General features: G+C 51.0%; 4 protein-coding genes across 4 annotated transcripts; 1 reads left to right on the top strand and 3 right to left on the bottom strand.

Annotated features, from left to right (window-relative positions):
• Positions 1 to 152: 152 nt before the first annotated feature.
• On the bottom strand, positions 153 to 2,989 carry BDW70DRAFT_140603 (TFIIH/NER complex ATPase/helicase subunit SSL2). The gene is made up of 3 exons (XM_073737649.1): positions 2,744 to 2,989; positions 2,580 to 2,696; positions 153 to 2,534 (listed from the first exon to the last, which is right to left on the bottom strand). The coding sequence occupies exons 1-3, from the start codon at positions 2,769 to 2,771 to the stop codon at positions 223 to 225; spliced, it is 2,457 nt and encodes an 818-aa protein (XP_073593767.1). The 5' UTR covers positions 2,772 to 2,989; the 3' UTR covers positions 153 to 222.
• Positions 2,990 to 3,163: 174 nt separating this feature from the next.
• BDW70DRAFT_88116 (uncharacterized protein) lies at positions 3,164 to 4,178 on the top strand. Its single transcript, XM_073745102.1, has 4 exons — positions 3,164 to 3,222; positions 3,292 to 3,305; positions 3,386 to 3,411; positions 3,471 to 4,178. The coding sequence occupies exons 1-4, from the start codon at positions 3,214 to 3,216 to the stop codon at positions 3,827 to 3,829; spliced, it is 408 nt and encodes a 135-aa protein (XP_073593768.1). The 5' UTR covers positions 3,164 to 3,213; the 3' UTR covers positions 3,830 to 4,178.
• Positions 4,179 to 4,411: 233 nt separating this feature from the next.
• On the bottom strand, positions 4,412 to 4,721 carry BDW70DRAFT_162064 (uncharacterized protein; the record flags this gene model as incomplete). The annotated part of the gene is made up of 2 exons (XM_073741068.1): positions 4,412 to 4,445; positions 4,531 to 4,721. 2 exons carry the CDS (start codon positions 4,719 to 4,721, stop codon positions 4,412 to 4,414), a joined length of 225 nt encoding a protein of 74 aa, XP_073593769.1.
• Positions 4,722 to 7,747: 3,026 nt separating this feature from the next.
• BDW70DRAFT_169755 (FAD-dependent oxidoreductase) lies at positions 7,748 to 9,304 on the bottom strand (the record flags this gene model as incomplete). The annotated part of the gene is made up of 4 exons (XM_073742763.1): positions 9,158 to 9,304; positions 8,554 to 9,098; positions 8,110 to 8,495; positions 7,748 to 8,057 (listed from the first exon to the last, which is right to left on the bottom strand). Exons 1-4 carry the CDS (start codon positions 9,294 to 9,296, stop codon positions 7,748 to 7,750), a joined length of 1,380 nt encoding a protein of 459 aa, XP_073593770.1. The 5' UTR covers positions 9,297 to 9,304.
• Positions 9,305 to 10,748: the final 1,444 nt, after the last annotated feature.

Raw genomic sequence — 10,748 nt, forward strand, 5'->3', positions numbered from 1 at the left:
CCCCACTCGCTCTATCACCACGTGACGTATGTGGCAAGTGGGCTTAACATTGTCAGGCAACAAGCACCGTTTAGCGTTCACCTAACTGTAATCAAAATTGGAGGAAACAAGAGCTTTCTTACGGATAGCGGTAAACTACCAGTATCATTAGCTTTAAATGATGTTTTGCATTTAAGTTGCTTATTGCATTCTGCCACATGTACATAATCTGTAAACAGCAGACTATCGATTGAAATTCTCCATCTCTTTCTTTCTCCTCTGGCGCTCGCGCTCCAGCTTTCTAAACAGAGGGTGGTGCTGTTTCTCCTTGAGTTGCTTATTTCTGCTCTTGTTGTACTCGATATACGCCATGTCCTCACCACCAGCCAGCCCACTAAGTGTAGCGGCGCTCCGCTTGACGCCAGCCTTTGCCCGGGCCTTGTTACCACCAGACCGTTCAGAGAAGAGGTCGTCTGTGACATTCTCGACGTCCGCAGAACTTTCATTTTGAAGCATAACTTCTTGCAATAGCTCGCGGCGCTCTGCCGGTGTGGCATATGCTAGCCCCTCTAGATTTTCAATACCCTGCAGGTGAGTAATGACCTTGAAGGCATAGCCTTGGTCGACCAAGAACGCTTGCCGTTTCGAGGAGTAGAACATCTCATCCGTGTCTTTCGAGACTAGAGAATAGAAAAACGCATTGAAGCCTTCATCGTTGCGGCGCTTGGCTCGGAGGATTCGTCCTAGACGTTGTGCTTCCTGGCGGCGAGAACCGTAATGTGAAGAGATTTGAATGAGGCAGGTTGCCTCAGGTAAGTCAAGGGAAGTATCGCCAATTTTGGAGAGAAAGATTGTGTTAACTTGTTCATTGTGTTGGAAGTTCTCGAGGATACGCATACGCTCGTTCTGAGGCGTCCCTCCGTAAATGTAGGCTTTCTTCAGCTTAAGCGCGTACTTTTCAAGGGCGTACACGTTGTCTGAGAAAACGATGACCTTATCGCCTCTTTTTTCATGGTAGTCAATGAGAAATTGGCACGCCTGGAACTTGCGAGGGTTCATGGTATATAATAGCGCAGCCTTTCTTGATTTCTCCCGCATATACTCCGTATAGAATTCTGTGGTCATTGGGCACCATACCTCGGCGCATTGTACTTTGGCAATATGCCCTTGCTCTGCAAGTTCCATCCAATTTGCCTCATATAGTTTGGGACCAATGAGGAAGTTCAAATCTTTGATCTTGTCATCTTCACGTAGGAGTGTGGCAGTCAACCCAAGCTTGCTCTGTGTCGCAATGGCAGAGGTAACCTTTCGAAACATGATCGCGGGCACGACGTGGACCTCGTCGAGAATCATAAGACCCCATTCCCGCGACTGAATCCAGTCCATCATCTTCTGTGCGTCGTGGGATCGTGCTCTTGTTTGAGAAACCATTGAATAAGTGGAGACAATAATACCAGTAGACCGGCGGAATTTCTCCTTATTGTCGGATGTGAAAACGGCAATATCGCCGGGGTCGATATTTGACCAACGTAAAAATTCGTTCCTCCACTGTACAACTGACATGGAACTGGTGCAGAGGATGATTGTTCCCTTCTTGATCGTGCAGGCAGCGGTAATTCCAACAAGTGTCTTGCCCGCACCACAAGGCAGGACAATGATACCACTCTTTGCACGTCCATTACCAAACATCTTACTCAAGCTCTTTTCCTGGTAGCTTCGAATTCGTGCAGCCGGCTTGAGATCAATATCCAGGGTTGGGTTAATTTCGTCATTTCGGAAATCATACTCCTCCAATGCGGGACAACCCATGGCTTGACAGCGTGCTTTGACGGACTCGACTGCCTCATTTGGTATCTCGAAACTATGCACCTGAGCCTGCTCATCGTCGTCATCGTCATCGCGGATAGCTAGAAGGATATCGTCTTCCGCACGTTTGCCTGCGCTCTCGTCCACAGCCTTTTGCTCTGATGTTTCCCTGACCCCAGCAGCATCCCTAGTTCCAGGAATGACAAGGCCACCCATTTTCGGCGCTGCTTGCTGGGTTATACCCTCTGACGCTTGCACGCGCTGGGACCCTATAACTTCATCCTGGAGCAGCATTTGCAGCATTTCCGGATCGGTACTTTCCACAAAAAACCGGTTGTGTTTCAAAACAACCTTGATCTTTCCATATGACTTCGTAAATTCCACGATGAAAGATTTGATCGACTCAGGAAGAGGCGTCTTCGTCAACCGGTCCAAGAAGTTGATAATATCTTGTGGCAAGAGGCCAACCGACACAGCAGCGTACAAGCTGTTCCCTGTCAACCGGTATTCGTGTAAATGTGTCGGACGCGACAGCGGTTCGGCGATCGTAGTGAGGAAATCTTGCGCTTGCGGTGCGAGAGGAGAGAAGCTCTCGAGGGTAATCGTCCCTTTCAAAGGATCAATCCATAAGGGTCGGTTCGCATGGTCCGGCTTCAGCGGAAGCGAGGAGAAGTCCTTGTAGCCAAAATTCGGATCTTGGTTCTGGGACTTTTTATTGAATGATTCAAGCGAAAACTTGTCCACCAAGCCTAGCGAGTCAGCTTGATCGCCGTAAAAACAATGCTCTTGTTTACCTTTTAGGTTGTCCTTCTTCGCATCCTGCTCCCAATCGGAGTAGTCATCGTCGCTATCAATTTCCGGGGCATCAGGCACAGGGGTTGCACGCTTCGACGCTCTACTGGACCGACCACCTATCCTAGTCAGCCTGCGTCTATACGACGCTCTGTGGAAGCCATACTGTCAGTCGCCTTGCGTTTGACCGGCATAATGTTGGAGCTTGGTTTGATGGCTTCTTTTATGCAGAATCTATCGTCTATATGAGAGCACTCGTGTTTAAGACACTCGGGTCCCGCTCCTTGCGGGCTACCAGTGCCCAGTTGAGCTCAAGGGAAATAGATCATTCCTTCCTATAATTTTGCAAGCTGCCTGGCTGGGGATACTGCCACCGGAGGATAGAGGGCCGGTAAAAGGCGTCGGACTCGAGAACGTAGATGGGATGCAAGAGAGGCGAAATCGAGGAACACAAAGATGCCTTGATGAGGCTCCGGCGACATGTGACCCGCTGTAGCGCTAGGCCGTATTAGGATTAGTTCGGCTGGACTTCTCAAGCGACAGAAAAGTGGCTATTTATCACTGTTGACGTAGTGTATTTTCAGTCGCGAACTTAAGCTGGCCTATAATCTCCCGCTGTCGAAACCAGATCTCACAATGAATACTGTGAGTCGGAAAATCCCTTTGACTTTAATCATCTTAGAAACTAACCGGCGGTGTCCAACAACTGAATAGATCCGATCCACCTGGTGAGCGGACCTGCCTACCTTACCTACCTACGGAGCCGTTCACGACCGGCATGGACCGCTGACACAATTGATGTATATAGGGTAGGCTGGGGTACGCTCTGCGTCGGTATGTCACCTCACCACAAGACACAATCAAGAAAAACTCCGCTAACCCAACGACACCAGCCGGCGGCGGAGCCTACTACTTCGCTAAGAAATCGATCAATGCCGACCGACAATCGAGATTCGAAGCGGATATGAAGAAGAAGGCCCAGCTTGCCGCGATGGAGGCGGAGCACCGACGCCAGGCAGCGGCGTCCAAGCCGGAGCCCATCTCAACCCCTTCCAGCAACGCGAGCTACAAACGCGCCAGTCAGGCACGCCACCAAAACGCTTCGGATGATGTAGCCTCGCCGAGCGAAGAAGCAAGCCACGACCCGGCACCGACTCGACACGAGCCCGAGACCGAGGAAGATCGATTGTTAGAGAAAGGAAAGTATGAAGCTGCGCGGCCTTTCCGTCCTCCGCCTGGTAACCGGTTGTAAGAAACTACCGGGTACTCAAAGGAAAGGACTAGCCCTGGGGCTAGTAAACTGTGGTGCATCCGCCTTATAGTCAGCCGGCTGGCTGACGGCCTGTACAATATTCCTATATCTAAATTAAAGCGTTGCGCTTACAGGTGCCGGAAGCCTAGAATGAATCCACTCCGTTAAATCAACCGACGCAGATTACGCATTATCAAAGCGCCCAGTGCCGCATGGTATCTTTCCTCGTTTACAGTACCTCCAAATCATGCCCCAACCCGATCATTTAATAACTGAGATTATGCCAGACCCCGAAAGCAAGACAAGAAGCCAACCAACTCGGACGCCACTGATGCAGATGCATCTCACCCAGTTAAACCAAAAAGCAAATAAGATCCGCCGAACGCCATTAATGTGTTAAAAAAAGAGAAAAAAATGCCGAGTCTCGTCATAGCAAGCACAGAGGCAGATGCTGTGGCCGTTCAAAAACCCAGTGCGTCGGGAATCGGCGTTTAGGTATATCGGAGTAGACTCCGTAGTATAGGTACTTCGGAAACGGTTTCCGATCCGATTGACGACTCGGGTTTGCGCTCTGCGTCAGCATCAGCGAGCATGAAAGCAGAGCGGAGGGTGCGGTCTAAGGAAAAGACACGTTAGCTACCCATGACTGTCACCTCGTTTTCCTTGGTTACCACTATATTTCCAGCGTCATGGAAACTCACCTGCTATGGTTCGGGGAGCCTTGATTCCGCTCACGCGAGCTCTCGAGGGCCGGTGGGACGAAGGGAAGCACGACAGCAGAAACTAGACATGACGATGCGACGAAGCGCGATGTGCGACTAGTTGTCTGAGCGCGGTGGACTGAAAAATGGCGGATTGTTGGGCGGACGGCCTGGAGCTGGATAGTAGACATGGTGTTGGGAGGTATGGAGTGACTTGGCACTTCGGCTGGTGATATTGCGACTCTGCAGGAATGTCTCTGAGACTGTTCGAAGGTAGAGAGGATCTGAAAAAAAAGAATAAAAAGAAATAATGGGATCGAAATTGGGACTGGTCTTGAAATATATACCCTGCTTGTACTTAGGTATCAGCAGGCATACCATACACTGAAGCTGTGGGGGTCATGCGGGGCTCTCCACTCTCTCTGCTGCAGGAGGAGCTCCTCTCCATCTCTCTCTCTCTGCGAGAACACTTGCGCACACTCGTCAAAGTTCTGAAAATTTCACCTTATGTTTCTAACTATTCTTAAACAGATGTTCCGGATACAGCTGAACCGCTCTGTGTCCAGAAAATCCCATTCGTTTCTCAAGCGGATGCGAATTCTGGCCTTGAGGCAGGGATCCAAAACGCGTGTCAAGGGGCCTTTCTCACGCCATCAGCAAGAACGAGTTCCGGCCGAAGACTGGCGGCGGGGCGATTCTACTAGGCTCGACTCGGCCCAGGAACGAGTCCCCCAACAGTCATGGGATGGCGGTATATTCGCGCGAAATGGCGCCTTTACGCTGAGCAAGCACCTGCGGTTCTTACTCGAAAATTGGGCTCTCATGACGCGATGCGGATTGTTGTCTGTCCGAGTGGATTTGGATTACGCTCCGAGTTTCGCTCAGCGGGATAACACTCCATAGTTCACCAAACTGGTTATCAATCGATCATGTATGCTGTCAATCACCTGGAGCGGGAAAATGCTATCCGCCGCAGAGGTCATGCCACCCCGCCGATTGTCCAATTGACATCAGCCATCCACATTCCACGCTCATGACTCACCAAACCACGAATCAAAGAATCCGTTGTAACAGGTGTTTACTAGGCTCGTTCGAGATGGCTTAAAATGCCACGGACTAAAATATGGACGATCTGTTTGTGATAGTGGAGAACTGAAGAATCATCTATCTGTGGAAAAGGTCTAGAAATAACAAGGCCCGCGCTGTATTCCACCGACCTCACGGACCAGACCACTGCCGCAACTCTGATGGACTCTCACTCAATTCTCGACTCTAATTTTCATGAATAACTCTAGGGTCAGGGGTTCAGATCCTGCAGACAAATAAGAGAGTCTGGTATTGTCAGCTCACCTGAAGGCATTTGCTTAGCGCCATATCGCCGTCCTGACGGCGTTAAGGAGGCCTATAACACTCGAGGTCTATCGACTGCTTCGGAAGTCGGTCTTATGGTTTGTCGATCGGCGCCAACTCTCTGGCAGACACATGCTTGCGGGCGTCACCGTCGGAAGACTCGTTGACCGTTGCACTCTAGCACAGATGCTGCCTTTACCCGTATTGTCGTGATTCCAGCTCCAGCTCTAGAAAGCTATTCCTGCCCAAACACCAGGACACCACGCCCGCCGCCGTTTGAACGGGCTTTTCCAAATGAAGCGCAACACAGCGTAGTAAAATGGAAGGTGTGATTTTTCCCAAGGCCGCTCGCCCAGACTAGCTCCATGTCGACTTCGGCACCAACGGACAACTTGGATAGTGGTTGGTTTCAGATGGATCACACAAAATTCACCATGACCTGCCATTTTCGTGATTGATTACAGAGTCGTAAATATCAACACTGACCTTGTCATGATATTGCGCAACTCGGTGTCCTCCGGCACCTGGATGACAGGAACTTTGCTTCCCGGAAGGGCTCTGTGTCCTCTGTCATGGGCTTACTAGCCAGTGCACATCCGCGCCTCGATCAATGTCTTGCTCCTCTCCAAGGAGCCAGTGACTGTCGGTAACGGTCTGGATGGTCCTAGAGTTGCATTTCAATTACTCGATGCCAAGTCGTTCGGCCGGAATGTTGTGGCTGATGGGCCCCCGCAACCCCAGCAGTCGTATCCTCACGGCGTAGCTCGCCAACAACTGCATCAAGTACGGATGTCAACAGAAGCCTTACCGCGGACTGTCGTTCGCATGATAGGTTTCCAACTCACTAGGGCACGCTCTGAATGTGGATTTGATGGTTGAAGCGACTCGACCGCTCTCCATGGAGATTAGAAGACACGGTGGTGAAGGGAATTTGTTGTTCTTCATAAAGCTCGCTAAGCTCAGGATCTCTGTTCCTGCAAGCCGCGTAGATTCCCAATTGGTGCAATGGATCGTCTAACTACCCTCTTGCCGCTTGACTATTAACTTCACAGGCGTGCCGATATACACATGTGCAGAGGCAGTCAACTGATACTCGGCATAACCCGTCACCGGTGACTCGGTCTCCGATCTGGCCAGCACATAAGTCCCAGCTATGACGCTCGCTTTCCCACTTGAATAAAAGCTGGCTCGGCTGCGCTTATGCGGGCTGTTGGTGGTGCATTTTGCCGCTCTTTCAGCTTGTGGAACGAGTTAACTCCACCGGGTACTAACAATTAATCAGATCTAAGACCTCATAGTATTCAAAATCTACTGGTGAAACTAAAAGGATTTCACTTAATGAACCTCTTCTCACTTGTATGGTATGATAAAACTTCAGCCATCGGCGTTCGCTTCATTGCGCATTGTTGTCGACAGAGCCCTACTAAAAGTACAATATTCTGGCAGTGAATTCCCTGCCATGTCATGGGTTACTGCCCGCAGACACTGTTTACAGGCTCTAGTAACTTAGTCGTAGATGGCGGAGACATCATTGCGATAGAATTCATCCAGGTAGTCCAAAGAAGTGATTTTGATGACCGATTTAAACCTCATTCTATTCTGGCTTCTCTTGAACTACCTAACTCAACGATTCGAGTGGGCCACACTACGTCGGCCCGTGCCGATAATCAGTTCATCTTGTTTTTTCATTCAGCCAGGGACAGGCCTGGTCTATAGTACTGATTACCAAGTTAGGTGGCTGGTGTATGTACACAAGTACGACCGGACCATTTCCAGTGGTATAAACCCCTGCCGAGAGAATCAAAAATCTATACCAGTAATCCTTTGACATATCGACCTATCTTGTCAATCTATCTCCTTACCACCATCACCACTCTCCCTCATCCACGACTGCCTCCCCCCTCTCCGACGCCTCCAGAAGCTCCTTGACCGTCCAGGGTTTATACGTATACCCCGGTACGGCATTGGTATTTGCAAACGGCTCTCCATGCAACAGAAAATTCTTGCACTTCTCATAGTTTTCATATGCATACTTCTGCGGGTCATGTTTCAACAGCCAATCCCCCACCATCTTGCCCATGATCTCGGGGTTTTTGGCCACAGCGTCCCAGTCGGTCTTGTGGTAGAGCTCGCGGTTCTTGAAGCCCATTTTCTGTGCGCAAGAGACACGTTCAAAACTATACATTACATATCAGCTTTCGGCTCCCATGCCTCTAGAAGAAGACTTACCGCAGATGATTATGCACCTTCGTCGCCGTTGGTACGTCCTGTTTTCCGGCAATTTTCAGACAAGCAGCAAGCGAGAACGCGTCCTCCATGGCCATTGTTCCCCCGCTAGCAGAGGTAGGGAGGAATGGATGGGCAGCATCGCCAATTTGCACGACACGCCCGCCATCCGATACCCATTTCGGCTGGGGGTCCCGCCACATGAGCTTCCAGTCGAGCACTGTACGGTTGGGGGTTGCCTTGATGAGCTCAAATACGAAGGGTTCCCAGCCTTCCACGGCCTCGAGCACCTTGTCGATGGAGGTGTTCTTGGCCCAATCTTCGGCGGCGGTAGTGTTGTCTTCCTTCACGCCATAGAAACCATTAGCATCGGCACCATCATCAATCGACTGGGAGTTAGGAAGATATGATGGATCGCAGTACCCTGCAGGTAAGCAAATAGCAAACCTCGTCCCCATTCTTACAAGTAACCATATGCGCCCCCGGGCCCGCATGCAGAAACGCCCGGTTTTTATAGCCCTCCAACTCCCTCGCAATAACCGGATTCTCCAGCGCCGGCCCAACAGGAAAAGTCACCCTGTACAGCACAAAACCTGAAGGCAAAGGAGGCTGCTTCGTGCCCACGACAAGCTCCCACGACCGCGATCCAACCCCGTCAGCAGCAACAACCAGGTCAGCTGTCAGCCTGCGGCCGTCGGCGAGGATAACTCCAGCATCATTCTCCCCTTCAAAGTACGCGAAGCCACTAGTCTCAAACTCCACCTCAATACCCAGCTGCGCGGCATACTCACCTAGCACGCGATGCAGTTTCGACCGGTAAATTGGCAGCGAGGGGTTGCCGGGGTCGCCGACGGGGAAGGTCCCAATCGTGGTGCCATCATACTTGCGCATCGTAATGCCCGGCGGGACGGCCTCTTTGCGTGCCGTGTCCATAAATCCCGGCCATTTGTGCGGGGTGTGCAGGGCTGGGCCCGTGATGGCAATGATTTCACCTAGGCAATCGGTTGGTACAGAGAGTTTCACGCGTCTTAAAGGTCGATAGTCCACGTACCATCTGTCTTTCCTGCAGGGCGCCGTTCGATCACTCGAACATTGTGGCCCTTGCGGTGGGCTTCGATGGCGAAGGAGAGGCCGGCGATGCCGCCGCCGACAATTAGGATCGAGATTCCCGTGGTGGGGTCTCGTTGCATGGCTGCTGGCATAACTTTTGGATTGGCCACTGTCTTGGCTGGTGATAAGGTAGCCTAGGTGGGGACTGAGCAGGAGATAGTACAATTAAAGGTTCATCTTCAGGCGAAAGGGGGAATCTTTTATACCTACCATTTCCTCCCACGAACCTACCGAGCCGCCAGGGTGGGGCACGTACTGCTCTGGCAGATTGGGGCATTGCAAATACCCGACGCTATGCCCATGCACTTAGGCTTAGCTTCTCAGGATTCTGGACTCTAGTGCCTCGTTCTCGTCGATCCTTGGTGGAGATGCTACGGTAGATTAGGTATTCCTGACACGGAAGCGGGTGCATAGATGCCGGTTCCGATAGCGCCGAGTCTTCCGAAACGCATGATGAATATGGACTCCATTCCTAGCCCGATTATCTCATCACGGTGAGTTTCATCTCCAAACTTTCCATATTTGGAGGAGCGGGAGGACCCGCTTCTCCCGCTGGAAGCGCCGTCCCGGAACCTGAGCCGCCGAAGCCCTAAGCTGACCATAATGGAAGCTGCCTATGATAGTCCATACGGGTAGGGCCGGGTCGGGTGCGGAGGAGTTGGAGATCCGTGAAATGTACTCAGGCATAAACATGAACCTCTAGCATTCCGGGATCAAGCCAGCGGGAATATTTTATCTCTGCCTCAGGCTTCTAGGGCATATCCAACAGTTTTTCCCAATACAAGTTACTGAGTAGGAGAGTACACAGTTTAATGTACGCATGTTGTCCCTCAAAATTCGATTCTTCGGCAGCACTGGCCGAGGATTTACTATATATATACTTCTTCTGGTTTTAACTACGGTACCCGTACAGATTGGCTCAGCGCCACTTCACATTGGAGCAAGGCCAGGCTTTTTGCAAGCCGGGGTAACTACACATAGGGCTTGTTCAATTGACAGGCAGGACGGACGATCCCATTCAGCTCGCTTTTACCACAATATTTTGTGTGTCGTTAGTGACCATTCAGCAGCGTATGCACGACAGGCTCATGACTTGCTCCCATCCTCCTGAATGGGCATTTGCTGTACCACGAGGCGTCCTTGGACGTCACTCGCTCTCTTCGTGCGACATTGCCTTTGGAGGCATCCACTCAACCTTTCCACTCGAGACCTTGGCGATTACCCCGCGTAAGCACTTGCCAGTCACAGGATGTCTGGCCTGCAATGATACGGTGTCTTCAGGATGGGCGATCAAAATAGGAGCAAAAAGATACGACTAAAGATGGGCTTCTGACTTGGGCCTGTATTTTTGCGCGGTAGGAGTACCTGAAGACAGCTTCTTTGTATACTTTAGCAGCAAGAGTCTCGACTTTGAAGACAATCAGCGCATCATAGCTGGGGGTATTGCCAGTTTGGGGAGCATTGCGAGCAGTCAGTGATGGGGACATATCGAGGTTGGAGACACAGAGTTTACGCCTTGCAGATACTCTCCA

This window comes from Aspergillus foveolatus (assembly GCF_047715535.1).
Source record: "Aspergillus foveolatus strain CBS 279.81 unplaced genomic scaffold BDW70scaffold_44, whole genome shotgun sequence".
In the NCBI taxonomy this organism is placed as follows: Eukaryota; Fungi; Ascomycota; class Eurotiomycetes; order Eurotiales; family Aspergillaceae; genus Aspergillus; species Aspergillus foveolatus.